At 36.7% G+C, this 25,698-nt stretch overlaps 1 protein-coding gene across 2 annotated transcripts; it reads right to left on the bottom strand.

Moving 5' to 3' along the window:
• Positions 1 to 784: 784 nt before the first annotated feature.
• LOC120083006 (pentatricopeptide repeat-containing protein At1g30610, chloroplastic) lies at positions 785 to 24,143 on the bottom strand. 2 transcript variants are annotated; one of them, XM_039038477.1, is made up of 9 exons: positions 22,461 to 24,143; positions 21,491 to 21,682; positions 13,893 to 13,936; positions 13,576 to 13,700; positions 12,533 to 12,646; positions 3,086 to 3,176; positions 2,859 to 3,016; positions 1,872 to 2,303; positions 785 to 1,285 (listed from the first exon to the last, which is right to left on the bottom strand). In XM_039038477.1, the coding sequence occupies exons 1-9, from the start codon at positions 23,552 to 23,554 to the stop codon at positions 884 to 886; spliced, it is 2,652 nt and encodes an 883-aa protein (XP_038894405.1). In that variant the 5' UTR covers positions 23,555 to 24,143; the 3' UTR covers positions 785 to 883. The 2 variants fall into 2 exon arrangements, with proteins under 2 accessions (XP_038894405.1, XP_038894404.1); XM_039038476.1 differs by having other exon boundaries at positions 13,576 to 13,767; positions 13,893 to 13,974.
• Between the last annotated feature and the right edge of the window lie 1,555 nt (positions 24,144 to 25,698).

Here is a 25,698-nt window from a genome sequence, read left to right on the forward strand (position 1 = left end):
TTCTTATCCCCGAATCAACTATTTTTCTCATATTAAACATGGAAGAAATATCCATTTGATTCCTAAATTTAATCCGGTTTTTATTTAGTCTCTAAATTCCAAACGTTACATTATTTCTATCTCTAAATTTTAAAATCAAAATATCACGCTTTTACTCTTGAGCCTTTAGTTTTCATTTGATTCTTAAATTTCAATAGTTTACACTTTCATCAATTTTTAATAATGCTCACTTTTTGTTAATTAATTAAATAATTACGATGCGAATTTTTTTAATTAATTTTAAATGCGACAAAAAAATAGTAAAATTAACACTAAATATAATTCAACTGGCGTGAACTCATACTATTAATGTCAAAGTCTGAGATTAATGAAAGAAAGAAATTAAAGTTAGTATTTAGTGAAAAACTAAATGTAAAAGTATAGTTCTTAAAACCTTTGGACAAAGCAAAAGCAAAAACAAAATCCAAAATTTAATGGTAAAAATAGAACATTTTGAGGCCCAATGACTAAACGAAAACACAACCCAAGTAAAAATATAACATTTTGAAACCTATGAATCAAATAAAAACTACAAAGACCAAAAAGAGGTATTTTTCCTATTAAAAAACTCCTAAAAAAATCAATATATCAATTCTTAGCCGTATAAATATGAACTACCATTATCAACAATCCTCAAGACTTTTTTTTTATATCTACGAGGGTCTGAGCCAGCTTGCACGGTACCGGATATTAAACCCCTCAAGTCATTTTGACCAACGACACACTAAAGTTGAAACTCAATTCCTTAAATAAAGAATAAGTTGTACAAATACTGATTTCCATTTTCTAGTTCCTTTAGGACAAGAGAATGAGCAAAAGAAAATTATTTCCTCTCAAAATTATGCTAAATACGCACGACGGCAGCAGATTGGGTTTCATTTGTACACACAGTTTCTTCAAGTCTATGGTCAGCTACACTAATTCTAGTTCTACAAAATTCTTTACAACTCAATAGCAGATTCTTAAACACCGGATTTGGTAAGTCATTTCTAGTAAGAAGCATGCTAACCTTATTAATTAACTGAATAACAGTATCTTTAGGAAATCTTTTCTCTTTCAGCAAATTTAGCCAACCCGACTCAGAGAAATGATGTACATCGCTACTATCGTGATTGGAAATGCAAGAGAGAGCTTCAGAGTAGTCACCTCTAGCCAGCTTCATGCAAAACCTTTCTTTGAGGAGCGGCGGTGGCGGAGTCCGGTCAGCCTGAGCAAGGTGCTTCCATGTTGTTTCCAGTAGCTCATCCTGTTTAACAGAAGTCCGTGGTTAATTGAAAGCAAAACTGTAACAAGTTTAAGCAATTGACTTATATTGGTTTACTCCTTTGGTAGAGCAGAAATTGACACCAAATCAAATACAGAACATAAAGAAATCTAGTTTCAATTCTCAGTATAATTTCTGGGTAAACAAACAGAAGCAGAACTCGACTTCCAGGCATGAACGTGAACCCCATGATATACATATGTCTTCAGTAGAAGTGGCCAACATACCATTCAATCTTGAAATTCATGATAGATTACATTCAATACTTCAACAAATGATCAATGTTTGATATTCCTACGAAGTTAAATATCAGGGGAAAATGGTCGAATTCTGCTTCCAATTACTTTCATGATATTATCTCTTATTACCATTACATTCCGTTAACATATGCAGAATATTTAAGATTATCGTCAATTAGAAACAACTTTCCTAGGGCTACCTTAAATTATACACGCTGAGTAATGAACTGTCCAAATTTAAATGGGCTAGTGGTGGGATAAACTTCAAAAAAACCTATAAACGAGGGAGAAATAAGGAAAGCAGAAGAAGTTGAATTTAAAAGGTCCACCTTTCCAGCCCTAGCAGCCTCCAATATCATCCGCAGATGACGTTTCGGGTTGAAGTGATACCCATAAAGAAGCATCTGGTCATAGAAATAGCCAAAATCATCCCATCTTTTTTCTGCAAAAGATGCATCTAGCATGGTGTTGAACATATAGATATCTGGTAATACTCGATCCCTATAGTCAGATACAGTGCTGATGTTTCGTCCGTGCTCTGACAAATTTTGAAACAGCTCTCTAGCCTCTTCAAACATCCCATGTTCCAAGTAACCTTTCAACAACATATTATAAGTAACAAGATTGGGGGAGCAAAAGGTCTTCATGTGGTTGAATATATAGACTGCACTTCTTATGTCTTTTGAGTCCAAACAAGCTTGAATCAAACCGGTGTAAGTCACTACAAGAGGCTTAGTAGCAACTTTACATATCTTCTCCATCTGTAAACAATAACAAGGTCTAGTTACTAATTATCATTCTTGTAATCATACTGCAACCAGGAAGTGCAAACTCAGTTTGAATTATGAAGTAAAATTGACCTCCCAGAGGAGAGGCTAAGAATATTAAGGTGCCAGCACTTCACTCAGAAAGAGATGTCTAAGGCCAAAACATTACAATTGACAATAAAGATAATCACGAAATTGTAGGCAAGATTAAGGAAGGTTCAAAGGTTTCAAGAATTTTTAAGATATCGTGATTAGTTAACCTCAACTTCAATATTTCTTAAACAAAAAAGAGGGAGTAATAAACAGAAAAACCAAATCCTCATATCGTTTGACTTATCATTGAGTCAGGTTGACTAATTTCTTCTTCAATACTAAACCACTTCTCCTTCTCCCTTCTTAGGAGATAGACCTCAAAGTCGGGAGATAACATTTTGAACCAACTCGAAATAATCAATAATAATATATAAAATATCCACACAAGAAAAAACCAAAATAAACCTTTTCAAAATTTAAGGCTGAAAGAAACGACAAAAATTTACTATGAAATACCTGCATCAGGGCTTCTTTGCATCTACCAGCACTGCAAAGACAACGAGCAAAGTCGTAATAAAGAGCTGCAGACCCTACTATCCCTCGTCTTTCCATGTTCTCAATGGCCAGCACAGCCTCATCTGTTTTTCCTTCTTTCCAAAGTGTATTGACAAGAACTGGAAGTTTGACAAGCTAAAGCATTAAGCAAATATATAACTAGAAACAAATAAGCACACTGCGACTACCTTTATATGTCAAAGCATTAGGAATGGAAGATTTCTGCACTTTTCTGAAGAACTCATGAACCAAGTTGTACTTCCCACATTCAAGCATCACCTATCATTCAATGAAAAATGTTTCGTTCAGTAAATAAAATTGCACATGAAAATGGAAATTCAGCACAAACAAATAAACTAAGTTGAGCTTTACTAAAATGTGTTCAAGACACTACAAGAGAAAGAATATAGACCAAAGTGCCAAGCAAAATCACACCAGGAAACATATTAATAAAATATGACCAAGGAGATATCAATTTTCAACGTTAAAATTTTGGAAGTACACCACAAAATACACAAGCCATCAAAAACAAGTCACGAGATGCAAAAATCAGAAGCTAGTGGCCGAGTCTCATCAAATGCTTCCCAAATCCTTCACGTCATGGTAGAATGACTGTCAAATTTTAATAGTGGAGGTACAAACCGATTAAATTATTTGTCTTCACCTAAATTGAAAATGTGATAGGCCTCTAGGGATTAAAGTGTATATACGTAGGCATAAGAGAGGGGGAAATACATGAGGTAGTTAGTTTGGTTAGCAAGTGGGCCCGGTTTCTGTTATAAATATAGAGCGAGTGTGTGAGGAGAGGTATCTTTTTGGCTTTATCATTCTGTAATTGTTTTCCATGGAAAACTTGGGAGAGATAGGGGAAGCTCTTGAATACTTCCCATGTTGTTGATAAATAAAATTGAGGCTAAAGCCTACCAGTTTTGGTATCGGAGCGGTTGTTTCTGGAATGGTGGAAAAATGGAAACAAGAGTAGTAGAGTTGGAAGAGAAGATGACCAGACTATATAATAAGGTAGGGGAATTGGAAGGGAAGTTTGAGTCTCGATTTGCAGAGGTCGAAGCGAATCGGGTAAAGGCAGAGCTAAGAATCGAGAACTTGGAGATAATTATGCAACGGATGGACACGTGGGCAGCGGATTGAAAGAAACAGCCTCAACGGAACGGACGATCACTACTAAAGGGAAAAACCAATGGAAGAAGATTCGGTGCAAGGGATGAAGAGTGATCAGAGCACTAACCTGGTGAATCACAATGGAATTAGTGCTCTGTGCGCTCCAAATAACCGTGAAGTTCCCCAGTTTGATATGCATCTACGCAAGCTAGAGGTCCCAATTTTTAAAGGTGAAGTAGGAGAAAACGTTGATGGTTGGCTTCATCAGGTCGAAAGATACTTCATTGTGAATCGTTTGACGGAGAAGGATAAACTCGACACTGTGGAGTTGTGTTTGGAAGGAGAAGCCTTCGACTGGTACCAATGGCAAGATGATGTTCGGATTCCTTCACCTGCACCAAAAGCCTAACGAAGTTCCCAAGAACAAAGCAATACTTTGGACAATTTTATTTATGAACCTCAAGGGAAATTACAGTCCGAAAAGAGAAGTACTCAATAAAGAAACAAGAAAAATATCCCTAAACTCCAGTACATTCAAGAGGGTTGGAATTCCTCTCCAACAAACTAAGCTTGTCCAATACTTCCCCCCGCCATTTATATGTATTCCTCAAGGTGAAATTGAGGATACTGCTGCTTCATTCCAATCATTCCTTCCCATGTAGCTTCACTTCCTGGTTAATGTCTTCATTTAACCGGCCATTCTTCCTAGAGTAAGGTAGTGTTCCAACAGACTCCCAAAATGGTTCCCGATGTCATTTGCAGTTTAAAATCATCGAACAAATCTGGAGGCCGATTCTGAATCTGGGCCACCTTCCCCAAACATTTTTTTAGCTGAGAAACGTGAAAGACATCATGTATCCTCGCATCGTTGGGTAGCTCTAATTTATAGGCCACTGTTCCCACTCTGTCCACCACCTTATAAGGTCCATAAAAACATGAGGCTAACTTTTCACACCTCTGTTCGGCCAACGTGTGCTGTCTATACGGTCGTAGTTTAAGAAATACAAGGTTGCCAACCTCAAAATTGAATTTCCCTACGATGTTTTTCTGCATAATGTCTCATTCTTTCTTGAGCCAAGGCCAAATGTTCCTTGAGTGCCACCAACCCCCAGTCTCGTTCTAACAATTGTTGTTCTAACGTGTCGTTCATTGTCTTCCTATACTTGTAGGATATTAGGGGAGGAATGAGTCTCCCAAAAACCACTGTGTAAGGAGTGGTATTGATGGACGCGTGGAATGTCATGTTGTACCAATACTCGGCCCAAGGAATGGAGTTGTACCACTGTTTGGGTTGTTCGTTGCAAAAGCACCTGAGATATGTTTCCACACAATGGTTGACTCTCTCCATTTGACCATCCGTTTGGGGGTGAAAAGCCGTACTCCACTTGAGCGCCACTCCATGGGCTGCACACAACTCCATCCAAAAGCTGCTCACGAAGATTTTGTCACGATCTAATACAATGGAGCGAGGGAACCCGTGATGGCGTGCTACTTCCCAGATAAAAACGTCGGCTACCTTCTTTATCGTGAATGGATGGCTCAATGGGATGAAGTGGGCATATTTGCTCAATTGGTCCACTACTACCATCAAGGAGTCTTTCCCATGGGATTTGGGTAGCCCTTCCATGAAATCCATTGATATATCTTCCCATACACGATAAGGAATGGGTAATGGTTGCAACAACCCTACCGGAGCTAATAACTCATGCTTGTTCCGTTGGCATATCATACACTCGGCCACATGCTTCTTGACATCATTTTTCATGTCATGCCAGTAAAGCTCTTCTGCCGGTCTTTTATATGTGCGTAAATATCCGAAATGTCCCCCCAAAATGGAATCGTGGAAGGTCGTCAACAGGGTGGGGATGAATACGGAGTTCTTCGATATGACCAGTCTTCCCTTCTACAACAACACTCCTTGTTCAATGGTGAACTTGGCAACACTCATGGGGTCCTCCTTAATCTTCTTAATTATTTGTTGTAATTCCATGTATGCCTTTACTTCTTGTTGTATTATTTGGTAGCAAGGGGGCTACCAATGTCATCAGTTCTACTGTTTGTGGCCTTCGAGACAGAGTATTGGCAGCCTTCTTGTTGAGTCCTAATCGATAAAGAATCTCAAAATCATATTCGAGTAATTTGATCAGCCACCTCTGATTTGGACCTCCCTTTGTTCTAATAAGAATTTGAGGACTTTTTGGTCCAAGATGACTGTGAACTTGCGCCCCAATAAATATGGTCTCCACTTTTGTACGGATAAAACCACTGCCATTAGCTCCCTTTCGTAAATAGATTTCCCTTGGGCCCTTGCTCACAAACCTTAGCTGAAGTACGCAATTGGTTTGTGCTCCTGCATAAGGACAGCTCCCAATCCGGATCTGGATGCATCGATTTCTATAACAAACGGTAGTTCAAAGTTAGGGAGGGTTAGAAAAGGGAGGGTGACCATGGCTTGCTTAAGAGTGTTGAAGGTTGTTGTAGCTCCCTTTGGTATGGTTGTCAATCTTCTCCTCCATCACTCATTTCTTCTTTGCCCTCATTTTTCCCAGGTTTGAAGTTTGTTGGCTCTGATACCAATGCGTTAGGATTCCTTCGCCTGCACCAAAAGCATAACAAAGTTCCCAAGAACAGAGCAATGCTCTGGACAATTTTATTTATAAACTTCAAGGGAAATTACAGTCCAAAAAGGAAAGTACTTAATAAAGAAACAAGAAAAAGATCCTTAAACTCTAGCACATTCAAGAGGGTTGGAATTTATCTCCTACAAGCTAAGCTTGCCCAGTTCTTACCAAAACTTTTTTCCCCTCTCCTACTTTCTTACCCCTACGTTTATATGTATTTATAATTGGGGCCTCATAAATGATCAAGTCAAAATAGGTAGCCGGACGGAATTTCGACAATTGTTATGGAGGCGATTCAAACCAACCGATCAGGGAGATAAACACGAGAGGTTGATGAAACTGCAGCAAGAAACCACCGTCCAAGAATATCGTCGGCGATTCAAACAATTTTCGGCTGGCCTGAAGGACATGAGTGATGCAGCCCTAGAAAGTAAAATTGTGTGTGGGCTTAAGGAGGATATACAAAGTGAAATGAGAAAGTTGGATCCAATGGGCCTTACGACCAAAATGGAAATGGCCCAAGTAATATAAGACGATTTGGCGATTGAACTTAAGCAGATCCAAGGAGTGTTGGGTAGCCCAAATGCTTCAACAAAAAATGGGCCAACTGGGTCAACCACATTTAGCTCGTCAAGTTCAAATGGGCCCAATACGAGCGCTAACATGAATGCAAATATGGGTAATTTGGCTCGCACAATTACCATCAGTCCTCATCGAAGCTCAACAACGTCTTCGACTTCGATAACACCAACGTGGTCGTCTGGAGGTAAGCCCATGCCACCGATAGATCCTTAACACCGATTGACTAATATCGAGATGCAAATTAAGAAGGATAAGGGGCTATGCTTTAAGTGCAATGGAAAATTTAGTACTGGACATCAATGCCCTAAAGAGGAATTGAACGTGTTTGTCATACAAAAGGTGAAGATTTGACTGATTACCTAGAGGAATCAGAAGGGACAATGTATGAGGGGAAGGTTGCAAACTCTCCAGAAGCGGAAATAGCAACATCATCATTGAATTCGTTGGCTGGTTTTGATTCTTCGAAAACTGTGAAGATAAAAGGGAAAAAATTCATGGAAGGGAAGTGGTCATATTAATCAACGGCGGTGTGACGCATAGTTTTACATCGAAAGAAGTAGTGGCTGAGTTGAAGTTGTTGGTGTCACCTTCCGAAGGGTATGGCGAGGTGCTTGGAACAGGGGGACCGTCCGAACCGCAGAATTTGTAGAGGTGTGCTCTTAACTATTTCTAAATTATCAATTATACATGATTTTCTACCCTTACCTCTTAGCAGTGATGACGAACAATATTGGGAGTTACTTGGTTGGAAACTTTAGGGAAGATCCAATTTGATTACCACTTGTCAGAGATGGATTTCTGGATTGGGGAATGGCAAGTGCATTTGTACAACGATTGGAGTTTGGTTAAATCACAGATTTCCCTCAAATCGATGATGAAGTCTTTAGCAAAGGAAGATTAGGGGATGCTGATTGAGCTTAGTGTCTTGGAATAGACGGCCAACACTGATAGAGAAGAGAACGGACCTAGAGAATTGAATACATTCCCAAGTGCAATTCAAGAGTTAGTGCAGAAGTTTTCGGTAGTGTTTGAGCCATTAGGTGCATTGTCTCCAGCACATCAATACGACCACACCATCGAACTTCAACCAAGGATTGGGCCCGTCAATGTAAAGTCGTAGGTACCCATAATTCCAAAAGGATAAAATCGAAAGATTGGTTCAGGACATGCTGTTGGCAAGACTAATTCAACCTAGCCGGAGTCCATTTTCAAGCCCTATACTGCTGGTCAGAAAGAAAGACCGCAGTTGGCGCTTCTGTGTGGATTACCGTGCATTGAATGACGTTACTATTCCAGAGAAGTACCCAATTCCTATTGTTGATGAGTTACTTGATGAATTATTTGGGGTTGTGATTTTTTCTAAGATTGATCTAAAGGCAGGATATCATCAAATTAGGGTGAGACCATCCGATGTGCACAAAACAGCCTTTCGAACACATGAAGACCATTACGAATACTTGGTCATGCCATTCGGATTAAAAAATTCCCCCACATTCCAATCAATTATGAATGATATTCTCCAACCATATTTGAGGAAATTTGTGTTGGTTTTCTTTGATGACACTCTGGTTTATAGCTCTTCCATGGAGGATCATCTCGCACATTTGGAAATAGTGTAGGGCTTGCTATGGGAGAATCAATTGGTGGCAAATTTCAAAAAACGTCAGTTTGCAGTCGCAAGCATTGAGTACTTGGGTCATATTATTTTAGTTGGCCAGCCTTAAAGAATGTCAAGGAGTTATGAGGGTTTTTGGGCCTTACCGGATATTATCGTAAGTTTGTTGCTAATTATGGGTTCATTGCCTTACCATTTTTTTTAATAAGAATTTCCTTACCATTTTTTTTATTTATAAGAATTGCCTTACCATTGACTCAATTGTTGAAGAAAGGTGGCTTCACATGGGGCCCCGAGGCCAAGGAGGCATTTCAACGCCTAAAATCAGCAATGATGTCGGTTCCGGTGTTGGGTATACCTGATTTTTCTCAATCATTTGTAGTTGAAATGGATGCATTTGGAGTAGGTGTGGGTGCTGTGTTGATGCAAAACCAACGACCGCTCGCATATTTTAGCCAACCACTACCTCCAGCTCATTGTTATAAGGTAGTGTATGAACGGGAATTGATGGCAATTGTATTTGCTATTTAGAAATGGCGGGCATATCTTTTGGGACAATGATTTGTGGTGCGAACTGATCAGTGCAGCCTTAAGTTTTTACTTGAACAAAGAGTAATTGCTGGGGAATATCAACAGTGGATAGCCAAGTTGATGGGATATGATTTCACTGTTGAATACAAGAAAGGGAAGGAAAATTCAGCAGCAGATGCTCTATCCAGATTACCACCAGCCATGGTATTTGAATTTTTTAGTGTGGTTGATGGAATTAATACATCAGTGTTTGTTAGTTAGATCCAAGAAGACGACACTCTTAATGGAATTTTGCAGGCTTTGCTTCATAATCATCCAACTCCCGCGGGTTATGCTCTCAATGGGAAGTTATTAACATATCGTGGCCTATTGGTTCTCCCTGCCAATTCACCAACGATTCCATTACTGTTAGCTGAATTTCATAATAGCCCAGTAGGAGGGCATCAAGGAGCATTGAAGACTAATCAACGTCCATCCCATGAGGTGTATTAGGCAGGAATGAAAGCTCAAGTCCGTGCATTCACGGCGGAATGTGTTGTATGTCAGCAAGCAAAGTATTTAACTTTATTCCCAGTCGGTCTTCTTCAAGTTCTTACCATTCCCGAGCAAATCTGGGACGATATAAGCATGGATTTCATTGAAGGGTTGTCCAAATCGAAAGGTTTTGACACAATTTTACTAGTCGTTGATTGGCTTTCCAAGTATGCTCACTTTGTTGCCCTCAAACACCCTTTTACTGCCATTTTTGTTGCTGCTGTATTTGTGCGAGAAATTGTGTTTACATGGTTGTCCTCGAAGCATTATTTCTGATCGCGATAAGATATTCACAAGTTTGTTTTGGGAAGAACTTATGCGTTTATTAGGAACACAATTACAAAGGAGTACCGCATACCATCCACAGACCGACGGTCAAACAGAGGTGGTCAATCATGGTGCGGAGACATACTTGCATTGTTTCACCATGGGCCCAAACAGTGGTCTAAATAGTTGTGGTGGGCTGAATTTAGTTACAATGTGACTACCCACACATCTACACGGGTTACACCCTTTGAGGTGGTTTATGAATGCCCTTCACCCCCTTTGCCGCCATATGCTAAGGGGTCTAGCATGGTACACGAAATCGATCTTTTGTTACAGGACCAGGATGTTATGTGAAAGAACTTGAAGGCATCACTTTTGAAAGCACAGCAACAGATGACCAAATCAGCCAATGATAAACGAAGGGACGTGCAATATGATGTCAATGATGGGGCTTATCTCAAGCTTCGACCGTATCGTTAATCGTCCATTAGTAAACATACTCATCCAAAGCTTGCTCCGCGTTTTGTTGGCCCTTTTCAGATCATCGCTCGTGTAGGACCTATGGCCTATTGCCTTGCTTTGCCTCCAAACTCTGGCATCCATCCCATTTTCCATGTGTCAGTATTCAGGAAAGTAGTGGGCACCAATTTACCAATTTTCCCTATACCATCATTAGCACCTGACTTATCAAAGGCTATTACACCTGAACCAGTTCTCGGCTTAAGGCAGTCTCCCACGAAGGAGGGTGTGCTGGAAATGTTGATTCAATGGGCAGAAAGCACGAAACGGTCTTCTCTTTATATCTCTCCCTGTAAGGAAGGCTGTATGTCCCAGTGTTCTCCCTACGCAGGTAACACCCTACTCGTATTACCATGGTCTTCCGAGTAGGATATGTAATACGTCCGACGTCACACCAGACGTCCGACTTGAACTTGCCCAGCTCCAGGGGCACCTTACTTCTAGTTCTTTTCCAGACTACCTCCTTGACATATAGTTTTCTTTTCTTGGGTCACTTGTTGTTAAGCTAGCAACAGCTATTGAGTTGCAATTCAAACAGCTTACCTGAAGATGCTACGTGAGAACAAGCTGACTTGATCACATCTCTGTTTCCGAATTTCCACCTTGAGGACAAGGTGGCTCTTTGGCGGTAGAATAATGATAGGCCTCCCGGGATTAAAGTGTATAGCATAAGAGAGGAGGGAAATACATGAGGTAGTTAGTTTAGGTTGATTCAATGGGCAAACAGCTTACCTGAAGATGCTACGTGGGAACAAGCCGACTTGATCACATCTCAGTTTCCAAATTTCCACTTGAGGACAAGTTGGCTCTTTGGCGGGTGAATAATGATAGGCCTCCAGGGATTAAAGTGTATATACATAAGCATAAGAGAGGAAGGAAATACATGAGGTAGTTAGTTCAGGTAGCAAGTGGGCCCGGCAATATTGTTTATTATGGGTGAGGTTTCTGTTATAAATATAGAGTGAGTGTATGTGGAGAGGTATCTTTTTGGCTTATCATTCTGTAATTGTTTTCTGTGGAAAATTTGGGAGAGATAGGGAAGCTCTTGAATACTTCCCCCGTTGTTGATAAATAAAATTGAGGCTAAGGCCTACCAAAATCTATAAGAGTTGACTTAAAGAACTGACTTTTTGTTTTATAAGGAAAAAAGAAACTTGTGAAATAATTAGGTAACTGGTTTTGGAAATTGGGTTACCTTAATTCATTCTCAACAGTGCATGAACTAAAATTTTCATTTAAACAATCATGAACCTGTGAACAATAATTTTAAGTACACATGAACTCAACCTTCAACAAATAGCTTATTAATACCCTTGTGAAGGATAGACGAAAGTAATCCTTCAAATGCTGCTTCTGATAAGTGAAGGCATCATCTAACCAGAAAATGCATCCTTGACCAAGTCCAAGCGTGCACTTACTCATATGAGACTGAGTGAGAAAGGCTAAGCCGAACTGCACGAAATATTGGCATCCTTTATTTCTATTCGTCTCAAAAAGAATAGTCTCAGTCTTCTTTCTTTCTAAGCTTACCATTCAGTGCCTTAATTCACAGTAACCTTTTACAAGTAGGACTAACCCTCTTCCAAGACTCAGAACCCAATATATCCATCCATGTCCATGCAATACCCAAAACCATTTACTTTCTCTAATCAAAAAGTAAGAATAATATTTAACACTAACATCTGAATGGATCCAACGCAACTTAATGAGTGAACATCCCTTCTTGGGTGCACAAAATCAAGCATTTTTCATTCACAGCATCTCAAAGCATTAGAAAAATCATTCTGAATTTCAAAATAGACTTGCAAACCACATGAACAATAGAAAGAAATCAAAGGACCAACTACCTCCATGACCAATCCATATGTTGAGGTGGAAGGCTGTAGACCTTGTTTCTTCAATTCCTGCAAGACCCAGAATGCTCCTTCCAAGTTTTTTCGTTTAACACAAGCATTTAAAACCTGAAAGAAAGAAATAAAAAGGCTACTACAAATGAACAACTCGTAAGAAACCCCATGCAAGATATATTTAAATAAAGAATTCAGAAATCCTTTTGTTTCTATTAGCATTTCATAACAATAATAATGAACAAATATAACAATGAGTTAAGTTATAAATTTGAAGAGAGATTGAAAAAATATTACTTTTGAAAAAAACATGTACTTGCACCAAATGAAGGAAGCATGATGGAGCCTTACCTTAATGACTGAGTAATTTAAAATTACGAAAAAAATAGAAAGGGAAATAGCAAGAGTATGTAGGATGGAAAATGAAAACATGAAGAAAATCAACAATGCTTCGAAGACTCAACTATGTCATTTCATACCATCTAAATAAAATGTTAACTTTTCCTATCAAAAAAAAAAATATATATTAACAAAATGATAGTAATAATAATAAAAACCTCTGGAACCCAAATTTTAGATGGCCGCTAACTCTCACCTTCACTAGACCCTTTTAGGTTTTTGCAACTTGTTTTGGGATTTTTCTCCCTTTTTTGATGAATTAGTGTTTTCGTGTATATTTCTCTCGTTTTTGGTTGCCCACTTTTGTTGTAGAGCCTATTTTTTCCTATGGCCTCTTCTTATATTTCTTTCATTTGTCATGATAAAAGTGGTGCTTTTATCCAAAAGGAGGGGAAAAAAGAAAGATGTGTAAATACAAACCCAACCATGTATACAAAATCTAAATCTTTACTCAATCATGGAACCATCACAATAAAATATTCACTACAATCTAGATTATTATCATAATTAAATTTCCCGATCTAAAAATAAATATGTTATGAGCAAAACAGCAAAACTATTCATAACAAGATTATATTGCTCTTTAACATTCTTTCCACAAAATTGCCTGTAAGATATAAAATAATCTATTGATTATGGCTCACCGCATTATAGATAACTATATCAGGTTCCAACCGTGGGTCCCACTTCTCAAGTACCCCTGTTTTAAACTTCTTCTTTGGAGGAGACCGCATGCTATCAATCACATCAAAGAGTTCCTTCATATATCCTGCTTGTCCAAGAGTGACAGCAATACTATGATATGCTACTAAGTCAGGATATGAGGTAAAGTGTTGCTGAAGGGAAACAGAGATGATACAACCAGGGTTAGTAGAATTCTATCAATTTCAGCATCTATTTACGTAAACATGCACAAACCAAGACTGCAAATCCTAATGAAGGTAGGTAGTTATCTGCCTACCTGCATTGCATGGAATAAATTGAGTGCCTCCACAGGTCTCCTCGCTTTTCCAAGTACATCAAGGGCAGTGGTGTATATAAATCTGGTTAGTCAGAGAACATTCTTGGTGACAGGGCAATGCAAGAAAGTAAATATCTTTTCCATTTTAAAATTTTTATGTTTTCTATTATATTTGAGTTATTTTTCAGCGTATTGTCACTTTCCAATTCAATTGATTAATGATTACCATATAAATTATTAGACTAAGATTCGAATTCTCTCTAAGTAAATCTTTTAGTGGGTGCAAGATTCTTTAAGAAATGTTAGGACCAAAGACTTTTTATTAAATCACCAACCACTCAAAAAGCTTAAGTTCATGGGTTATGGTAAATTTAATTATATTAATACTTCAACACTCCCCTTCATTTGTGGACTTGAAAATTTGGAAAGGCCCATCAAGCAGAAATCAATATGAATTGAAGAGGAAATTATATTTTAGGAGTTTTAATGGGGGAATTTCCTACTTTAATACCACGTTAAATCACAAATATATCTAATTCTACTCTAATAGAGTGATTAGAGGGTTGAAAAAGGAGCTTAACAATACTTGTGCCCTTAATATGTTTCATGTTTCATGTTGGGTTTCGAATTTGTAGTTTTTTTTTTTTTGGGTAAATATTCTATAGGCACTATTTTGCTTGATTGGATCCATTTTCTTTAGTGGGTTCCCTTTTTGGGGACTCCGTTTTTTTGTATGTCCTTGTATTGTTTTCTTGTTTTTTCCCCTCAATGAAGGTAGTTACTTTATGAGGAAAAAAATCAAATCTATCTAAAAATGTAAGTTGATGGGTTATACTTAAAAGCTTAGAGCGCGTTGAGAGGGAGTAAAATGGTGCTTTGTTAAAAACTCATCGTTTTTGTTTTATCAGTGGGCCAAACACTGGCTGGGGTTTTTTTGCCCACCTAAACCAACTCTCCCAAAGTTACCAAACAGCCCCATACTTCATATTTCTAAGAGTGAATTAAATATAAAATCCGATGAGCATATTCCCCCCTCACGCCTCTTCATATTTCCTTTTTATCCTTTCTTGACCTATTAAACTTCCTTCGGGTGTTTTACATCTAAATGAAATTAGAACAAGTTTTGTTTTCCCTCACACTATCGTTCACATTTTAACTCCTGGATGCGGCTGATAGAACCCGGATATATTGAAAGATAAACGATAACCGAAATACAAAATAAACCAAGTGTTCGAGATATTTGGATCCTCCCAATCTTGAGATAACTCTCGAGCCCTAATTCATATACCAAATATTGCTTATGTTCTCAATTCCCCTCTCCCTCTATTTATAACTGTTAAATATGGAAAGTCTTCTTCTTCCCCTTACCCATTTGGAATGTTATTTCTTGCAATTAGTATTCATTCGTTTTCTGTATTATTCTTTCCTTATTTCCATTCTTTTTACCGTTAAGTGTCTTCATATTTGGCAATTATTATTGTATATATGAGGGATACACCCCCTTGTAAAGAATGAGAAAGTAAATTGAGAAAATTCAAAAATTCAACATGGTATCAGAGTTGTCTCTCTGAATCATCTTCATAGGTTTCACGTCTGAAACCCTAGCAAAGCAAAACAAAGCATTGAAATTTCAAACAACATACCAATTTGTTTGAAGTTGTGCATCAAAAAACCACCATCCATAACTTGGAGCTTCACGTCCGAAGCAAAGTCGTGCTTCATAGTTGTGCTCACACCAGTCTTTTCGTGTTCTTCGAGTACATACAAATCTATACTCAAATTCGTGCTCGAAGCACATCAGTCAAGTTCGTGGGTTGATATCAGTCAAGGTCGAGGTTGTGCTCTCTTGCCGATTATCATTTTCCATATCAGTCGAGGTCAAAGCCGTCGGTTGAAATCAGTTGAGGTCGTTCGATTATGAGACGTACCAATATCAGTCTCGAGGTTGTTCGATTTTTTCAATCATGGTATCAGTCGAGCAGTTTCAATCGAGTATCGAAGTCATGCCTTCTTTCATTAAGTCGTGTTCGATTATCATTTTTTTTTTTTTTTTGGGGGGGGGGTTCAATCAGGTCAGAATATTAACCGAGTCTAGGAGGATTATCAACCGGATCTAGGAGGACAGCTTGCTTCTATTCGAGTCTGGGAGGTTCTGTCTTTTCCTTTTCCCTTTCTTTTTGTCTTGCCAATTATCAATTATCCGACTACTTTTTTTTCTTTATTCTTCCTTGATTCTTTATGGCATCCATAAATTCTAAAAATACAAAAGGGACCATACTTCTAATTACTAATCACAAATTAAATGGAATGAATTATCTCTATTGGTCACAATCTGTTATGATGTTTATATGTGGAAAAGAAAAAGGAAGATTATCTGTCAAGCAAAAATCCTATCCCAAACCAAGCTGATCAAAAATACAAGACATGGAAAGTGAAAAATAATATGGTTGTGTCATGGCTCAACTCCATGACGACATAGATTGGGGAAGGATTTCTGCTCTTTTCAACTGCAAGCAAAATCTGAAAAGTAGCTCCTGAAACATATTCTGACCAAGAAAATACAGCGAAATCATTTGAAATTGAAGGTAAAATTCACGAGCTACGACAAGGGGATATGCAAGTTACTCATTATTTCACTCAATTGTCTCATCTTTGGCAACAACTTGATGTATTTAAAAGTCACAAGTGGGAATGCACTGCAGATGGAGCCACATACAGAAAGATAGTTGAGAAGAAACGAGTGTTCAAATTTCTTATTGGCCTTAATAAAGAACTAGATGAGGTACGTGGTAGAATCTTAGCTATTAAACCCTTACCTAACATTAGAGAAGTTTTTGCAGAAGTAAGAAGAGAAGAAAGTAGGAAGAAATTAGTGTTAGGAGTGACTGCAAGCTCTGCATCTGAAGGATCGTCTTTAATTGCTCGAAACCTTGGTAATGAGGTACGTATAAATACTCATGATAACCATTACAATCGAAATCAGAACTACACAGGAACTGATAATCGACAACGAAAACCAAGACCATGCTGTGAACACCGTAGAAAACCAAGGCACACTAAAGAAGTGTGTTGGGATATTCATGGTAAACCTCCAGATTGGAAGCCAAACAAAGGTACAAGAGATAGACGTGGAAAGGCCTACCAAGCAAGTACAACAACTGAAGGTAACTTCAATCCTGAACATAATGTGTTTACTAAAGAGTAGTTGGTCCTTCTCAAAAACTCTTTGGTCAACCCAAATCTGCTCAAAAAACATCAGAAACCAGTGTAGCAACAGTTGCACAATTAGGTAACTTCCTTTGTGCTCTTAATGCAACCAAAGAAAATTGCAATACTTCGATTATTGATTCCGGAGCATCATATCACATGACAGGTGATATCTCACTTGTAACTAATTACACACACTGTAGCAGACGCAGTCAAACTACTGTAAAAATTGTTGATGGTACTTATTCTAAAGTAATGGGGGAACTCGCAATGTTTTTATATCTAAAGATCTTGTTTTAGAAAATATGTTGCATGTCCCAAACCTTAGATGCAATCTCCTTTCCATAAGCAAATTAACTCTTATGAAAAAGTGCAGTGCAACTTTCTACTCACATAATTTCATATTTCAAGATTTGAATTCGGGGAGGATGATTGGCAACGCTAAGGAATCCTCGAGTCTCTACATACTGAATGCTCTTAAGTCTCAAGTCAAGGAGTTAGGTCTTAGCAAATCTACTTTTGTTATTTCTAAAGACAATTACGATAGTAAATCTACTTTTGTTGTTTCTAAAGACAATTATGATAGTACAAATAATGTTATGGCATAATCGTTTAGGACATCCCAATTTTTTATTTTTGAAACAAATTTTTCTAGATATTTTTAATAAAGGTTCTTAGGGTTTTCAATGCGAATCTTCAAGTCCGGTAAGTACTTGTAAACCCTCTTATCCTTTTTCTGTGATGCATAGTGATGCTTGGGAGCCTAGTAGAGTTCAGAATGTAACAGGAGCTAAATAGTTTGTTTCCTTTATTAATGATCACACTAGACTTACTTGGGTATTTTTAATGAAAGAAAAATTTAAGGTCACTACCATATTTCAAAACACGTATGTCATGATTCTCAATCTCTTTAACACTAAAATCCATATATTTCACATTGATTAATGCTAAGGATTATTTTAACACTTCCTTAAGAAACTTTCTGAAAGACAAAGGTATTGCCCACTTAAGTACATGTCCTAACACTCCCCAGCCAAATGGAATTGCGGAGAGAAAGAACAGACATCTCTTAGAAGTTTCTAGAGTTTTGATGCTTTTCGCTAACACCCCCATCAATTTTGGGGAGAAGCTGGTCTGACAGCCACATACCTTATTAATAGAATGCCCTATCGGACATTAGGCTTCAAAACTCCCTTACAAAAACTTAAGGAAGTATTTCCACATAATAGATTATTTTCTCAAGTTCCCTTAAAAATATTTGGTTGTACAGTCTTCGTTCAAGAGAATCGACCTAATATGAGTAAATTAGATCCTAAGGCAATCAAATGCATCTTTCTCGGTTATGCTCCAAGCCAAAAAAGATACAAATGCTATTCACCAACCATTAAAAAGTTCTATACCACCATGGATGTAACTTTCTTTGAAACTCAACTTTATTTTCAAAAGCAAGGTACCATTGAACCTTCCACTCTCCTTGAAAATGAAGGAACCCCAGAAACAGATTTCATTGAAAAGAGTGCTCCATTTCTACATGAAACTGATGTTTCCAATCAAAACACACTTGAATGCAGGAAAGATCCTAGTCTATACTCGAAGAAAAAAAACCATTGGACATGAACCAGTACTCAGTCAAAACCCAACCGAAAAACAGGAAAACCATGTCTCCAACTCCACAACGGAAACACTCACCGAAGACATTGATCTTCCCATTGCAAAATAGAAAGGGGTAAGAACTTGTACGATGCATCCATTCAAAACTACCTGTCCTACAAACATCTCTCTCCCAAGTTCAAAGCACTCACAACTACACTATACAAAATACACATTCCGAACAATGTCCAGGAAGCCCTCAAAGACATCAATTGGAAGCAAGCTGTATTAGACGAAATAAAGGCCTTGGAAAAGAACAACACATGGGAAATAACAGACCTACCTCTAGGGAAGAAAACAGTAGGATGCAAATGGATGTTCACCATCAAATACAAAGCTAATGGAGAAATAGATAGGCTCAAAGCTAGACTCGTTGACAAAGGATTCATCCAGTCTTACGGCATTGACTACCAAGAAATATTTGCCCTGGTAGCAAAATTAAATACTATCCGTGTCCTTTTTTCCTTAACAGTGAATAATGATTGGATACTTCACTAATTAGATATAAAAAAATACCTTCCTTAATGGAAACTTAGAAGAAGAAGTGTATATAGATATACCTACCGGTATAGAATCAACTAAAACCATGAATAAGGTATGCAAACTCAAGAAATCCCTTTATGGCCTAAAACAATCCTATAGGGCTTGATTTGACAAATTTTCAAAAGTGGTAAAGAAAAACGGGTACTTGCAATGTCAATCTGACCATACCCTTTTTGTCAAACATCTTTACAAGGGTAAAATAGCAATTATCATTGTCTATGTAGATGACATTATCCTTACAAGAGATCATGAAGAAGAAATAAGAAATCTTAAGCTACTCTTAGCCAAAGAATTTGAAGTAAAAGACTTAGGCAACCTTAAATACTTCCTAGGGATGTAAGTGGCCCGCTCCAAAACAGGTTTGAGCATTTCTCAAAGAAAATATGTCCTTGATATTTTAAAAGAAACAGATATGCTTGGATATAAGCCTGCTAATATCCCATTGACACAAATCATCACATAATCAAAGAAAACACAGTGATTAACAAAGATCGGTATCAAGGGCTAGTTGGAAAATTGATTTTCCTAACTCACACTAGACCTAATATCTGTTTTGCAGTTAGCTTTGTAAGTCAGTTTATGAATAGTCCAACAAAAGACAATATGCAAGCTGTACAGAATACTAAGGTACTTGAAAGGAACTCCAGGAGAAGGATTGTACTTCAAGAAATCTAAGAAAAGAAACATTGAAATCTTCACAGATGCCAATTGGGCAAGCTCAAAAATAGACAGAAGATCAACTACTAGATATTGTACCTTTGTTTGGGGAAACTTAGTCACTTGGCGAAGCAAGAAACAATCAGTAATATCCAGGAATAGTGTCAAAGCTGAACTAAGAGTGCTAGCTCAAGGAATATGTGAAGGAATGTGGCTCAAAAGCATCCTATCTGAATTTAAAATCAAATCAGAAGAAACGATGGAGGTACGCTATGATAATCAAGCTACTATAAGCATCGCCAAAGACCCGGTCCATCACAATCGCATAAAACATGTGGATATTGATCGACACTTTATTAAGGAGAAAATTGAAAACAAAAGTATCTCACTCAATTACATGTCTACCAAGAGGCAGATTGCTAACATTCTTACAAAACCCTATTCAAGAACGTGTTTGAAGTCTTAAAAGGCAAGCTGGACTCGATCAACATTGGAAAATCTTCTCCTTCCCCTTAACCATTTGGAATGTTATTTCTTGCAATTAGTATTCATTCTTTTTTTTATTATTCTTTCCTTATTTCCATTCTTTTTACCGTTAAGTGTCTTTGCCATATTTGGCAATTATTATTGTATATATGAGGGATACACCCTCTTGTAAAGAATGAGAAAGTAAATTGAGAAAATTCAGAAATTCAACAATAACCAACAAATATAACTAATTCCTTATCTAATTACATTTTTTTGTTGTTTACCCACACCTTGAGGACAAGGTGTGTTTTAGGAGCCAGTAATAATAGGATCGGTATTAGGGGGTTATTAGGGTATTAAGGGCACAATAGTAATTAGATAGGGAGTTAGTTATATTTGTTGGTTATAAATAGAGGGAGAGGGGAATGGAGAACATAAGCAATATTTGGTATATAAATTAGGGCTTGAGAATTATCTTAAGAGTGGGAGGGTCCAAGTACCTCGACCACTTGGTTTATTTTGTATTTCGGTTGTCGTTTATATGACAACCAAAGAGCACACTTATGGTTGTTACATGAAACATAATTTTCTTTTTGAACAAGGTACGCAACTTTTCTACCAAGGAAATGAAAATGGAATTTCCAATGTGCATTTATGGTAACAATTTAACCCAAGGGGATTATTAAAAAGATAAGTGAGTGCTAACTTGGCCCTTCACCACTTGACCACTAAGGATTAAGAAATACCACAAGCAAAAATTGAAAGTAGTTGATCCTATTATAGATAACAACTATGATGTTAAGAATGATATTATAAATTATTTAAGAAAGTAATTAATTTATCTGTTTTCCATTTTATTGTTTTTATTTTTTATTTTGAAATGTTTTGCACAGCTATAAAATCATGATTTTAGTAATGCATTGTTAACGATTTTTTTAAAATCAAAATTGCACTTCTAGACAGCGGAAAGGCATCATAGGCCACTCATAGTCTTTTAAAACATCATGGCCAAGAACTTTTCTATAACTTTCACTACATTAATCAAGTAGTAAAGGTGAGAAATAGGGAAAAACCTCAGCTTATGTGACTTAAACCGTTCACGCATTTGAAGCCATTCGATGACTTGTAGCACTCGCCTCCAATTTCCTAGCTTACCCAACACTTGAATAACCCTTAATATTGAGTGATCTGAATATCTAATCTTTGCACTCCTCATCATTTGAGAGAACATCCACTCAGGCATATCAATGTCTGCACCATTCAATCTGTTAACAAGGAAGACCTTCAATGGAATCAATATGGAGAGACTAATTGATAATCCTCAAAGTTCAAATAATCAATAATTGATTAGTATTCTCGGGATCCCCTCATAGTACAGTTGAGTGCAGATTAGTAATTAAATTTCAAATCATAAAAAAGATATTGGAGATGATTATGAAAGTCTCCATACAATGAATAACCCGCAATATGTGTGTGAGCGATAAAAATAAAATATAAAACAATAGGCTAGTAACAGTTCATAGCCATCATTTGAACGCATTAACATATACTATCTCAATCCAAGTAGACTTCTAAATTTCATATTTACCCCTCAAATATTTAGCTTAGTGAACTTCTAAGTTCTTAGATTGAACTCTAAAATCTAAAATTGAATAAGTGTTGCAGCTGACGTTAGAACTCCTCAAACTAAATTAAAAATATAAATTACTTGAAGACTTGAAGATCAATCAACGTAACACTAAAAATCAAGCCACAGAAATACTTAAACTCAACCCTGAAGAAAAGCATCAAGACTTCCTGACCAGACTAGGCAAATATTTAACACAACCAGAGAAACTAGTACCCAACCTCGTCCACCCATAATAATGCTAGTAAAAATGTTTATAAAAATTCGAAATTTAACTACTTAAGATTATTAGTTTCACAAGCCCCCGCCCAAACAAAGAAGACATATCGAATAAGGAGTTAGTTCTCATCTCAAACTTGTACCAAGTCAAATTTAAACTTTCAGCAAGACAGAGAAGTGAGCAAGGAACAGCAAACCTCTTACAAAGCATCTGGATTCTCTCTTCCATTTCCATCTTTGAAACTCTTGGTTTATCCATTATGTCTAATGCATCAAAATTGTTGAAGGCTGCATGCTCTACCTCCAAGCTACTATCTTCAGTAAATTCAAGAAACCGCTTACCACTTTTGGATGACTCTCTGTAGGATTGCTCAGTTTTTTTTCTACCAACCTTGTCGCCTGAAATATAGTTTCTTTCAAGCTGAACACTATATTTCACAGCATTAAGAATATCCTTAGCTGGTTTAGTGTCATCATTGGCCCAAATCTTTCCCGATATTCTCATGGAACTTCCATTAGATGCACGGTGGCTTTCTCTTTTGATATCCAATGTATTAGCCTTAAAATTAATTCGTTTCTCATTGTACAACCTTGGTACTTTTGGCTCAGTGTAATTCGACCTGTTTATGTTCCTTTTCTCTTCATGTTGTTTATCATTAACCTGTGAGTCAAAAGGGGTCACCTTGCCCTTAACCTCATCATTTGATCTTGAAATTCCTTTCCTTTTGCTATCAATTTTATTTCCTGACAAATCTCTTTCACGAGTAATTCTCTCTGTATTATTGAACAAATCTTTTCGATCAACACGTTTAAACATGTTCTTTACATCCACATTACCTTGAACATCAGTCACTTTGTTTTTTCCATTATCTATTTTAGAAATGGAAGTGATCTCAGCACTCTTTACACTCGCATTTTCCTTCATCGTTAGTTTATTAGGATCGTCCGACTGCCTCTTGTACCTTCTAGTTCTAACAGTCTCCATGACCCTCACGTATTCATCGAATGACGGCTTAAATTGAAAATCGTTTTCGAGGAGATTCTCACTTGGCAATCGAATATCAGATTCTCCATTTGACGAAGCCTTAATAGATCCACATTTATGTACCCTATGTCTTAAAACTCTATGCTTTGCATCCCCAAAATTTAAGTCAGGTCCAGAAACTGAACTAGGAAAGAACGAAAACCCGAAAAAGTTATGGGAATTCTGGGTACAATGCAGTGCCGGAAATCCATTTCTTTCACAACTAGGGATGCACAAGTTTACATTCGCCATTATTACTCCCACCATTTCAGAATTACTCCTATTTCAAGAATAACTCCAATACACTCCAAACGAACTCTCAGGCACTAAGTAGAAATACAGAGTAGATATCGAAACACAAAAGTAAAAGCAAGAAAAAAAAACTAACTGCTGTTTGTACGTCACCAGTAGAAGTATTTGTCAGACTGACGGCGGAGCAACATCTCCCTGAGTCTCGCGACACGATTACATCAATATTCTCGGCTATGCCTGTTCTATCTGCGGCTCAGAACGCATTTTAGCATGTTGCACCGACCTAATTCACCGCGGAAAACTCATATAATACTTAACGTCTGCAATTCCGTGCCGTGATTGTATAGAGCCGTTCACACTTTCTCCGGCAATCGGCGGCTCCAGAAGGCATTTTTAGGTTCTCTCACCGACCAAAGGAACCTTGGAAAATTCGGTCAATACTTTACCTGAGCAATTCCGTGCCGTTATTGTATAGAACCTTCTACACCTTCTCCGGTTAACGGCGGCGCTCCAACGGAGAGAGGAAAGCGAGTTTCTTCTTTACAACTGAAAGAGAAAAGACGATTCGGATAAAATTCATCCTCCGTACAAAGTCCACGAAAAAGATAAGGAGACCTTCAATCCAATTTTTGGTCGGATTCTAAAATTTCACCTTATTTTATAAATATTTTGATTTATTTTGCTATATTTAAAAATAAATTTTAACTTTTTTCTTTTTGTTAGTGTTGAATTTAAATTACAACAATTTTGTTTATTCAGTTCCAATTTATGAATTTAGTTTTTTAGATAAAAATTATTTTGTCTTATTTTTAATCCCTTAACTTTTATTAAAGTAATAATTTAGCATGTTAGTAATGATTTATTTCTTGTACTTTCAAATGTGTAGCGATTTAGTTCTTAAACTTTAATAAATAACATTTTGGTTTCTATATTTTACAAGAATTTGTTCTTAATGTGAAAATATTCTTAAGATTTAATGACATTTCTTACATATGTAGATTGTTAAATTGATCAAAAATCAAATTTTTTATAGAATATAAAGATTAGATCGTCACATAATAAAATTCAACATTTAATTTTAAAGAGATTTTTCATAATAAGGATTAAATTGTTACCATTTTTAAAATATAATTATTAAATTATTATCTATTAAAGTTGAAGAACTAAATTGACTTAACTGTAATCAACCAAAGTTTAGGAAAAAAGTGATTTGTATTTTTTTTTCTTTTGTTAGTTCAAAAAATTATGAAATATTTCTCCAAAGAAAAGAAAAATTATGAAATTAATCGATGGATTATGTACTAAAACTGGATTTTGTTTTAGTGTAGTTATTTTAAGATTTTCATTTACATCTTTTTAATTTTAACTATAGGGGAATTGAGGATTTTTTATTTATTTTTTTTTTTTTGAAATGAGGAGAGTTGAGTAATTCAATTATCTAACAAATTAGAATTTGATACGGGATGATCCCGACATTTTTAGTATCGCTTAAGATCGGATAATATCTTCGTTACTTGTCTTGAATTACTTTTAAAAGTGATGACTATTCCCACGAATCAACATACATTTTTTTCAGCAAGCTAAAAACACTCAACTTCAAAATTATTGTGATTGAGCCACATAAGAAAATGTGTACTTTGTTGGTCTAAATAGTTACTATAAATTCTTTTAAGCCTATATTATGTTTTTATTTCTTCGAGATCCTCACTTATTCAAATATGGTCTCGATTCATTTATATATCCATTTTTGTTAAATTGAGGTTTAACTAAAATTTTCCCCAAAAAAGTGGTAATTGTTTTCTAAACTAAATGCATCTAATTTACTATCAAATTGAGTCAAAGATTCCTATTGAGTAGAATACACAAAAAGTTGACTAAAAGGACCAAGGCCCAATATTTTTAAATATTGGGGTGTTGAAATTTAAGAAACAAATAAATTAGGATTTCTAACATCTTTAGTAGATATTTAGTTCAAAGTTATTATGAAGCCTAGTTTTGAGAAGTCTAATTTTTTAATGTAGTCTATATTTCGAAGTGTAATTTGTAGATCAATTGAATTTGAATAGTTTGAGCTTTCTTTTTTTTTTTTTTTTTTTTTTTAAGTCAAACTAGTATGTATGTTTAGCTTATTTCAAGTTATGGCATATGAGTTTGTTCTC

Source organism: Benincasa hispida, chromosome 8 (assembly GCF_009727055.1).
Source record: "Benincasa hispida cultivar B227 chromosome 8, ASM972705v1, whole genome shotgun sequence".
NCBI lineage: Eukaryota > Viridiplantae > Streptophyta > Magnoliopsida > Cucurbitales > Cucurbitaceae > Benincasa > Benincasa hispida.

Excerpts from the sequence above, each read along its gene's own strand:
- LOC120083006 (XM_039038476.1), bottom strand. The coding sequence starts at position 23,554 with ATGGTGGGAGTAATAATGGCGAATGTAAACTTGTGCATCCCTAGTTGT. Across the intron at positions 3,017-3,085 it reads TAATGCTTTGACATATAAAG|TTCTTGTCAATACACTTTGG; the intron begins GTAGTCGCAGTG and ends TCAAACTTCCAG. Across the intron at positions 2,304-2,858 it reads GCAAAGAAGCCCTGATGCAG|ATGGAGAAGATATGTAAAGT; the intron begins GTATTTCATAGT and ends TATTGTTTACAG.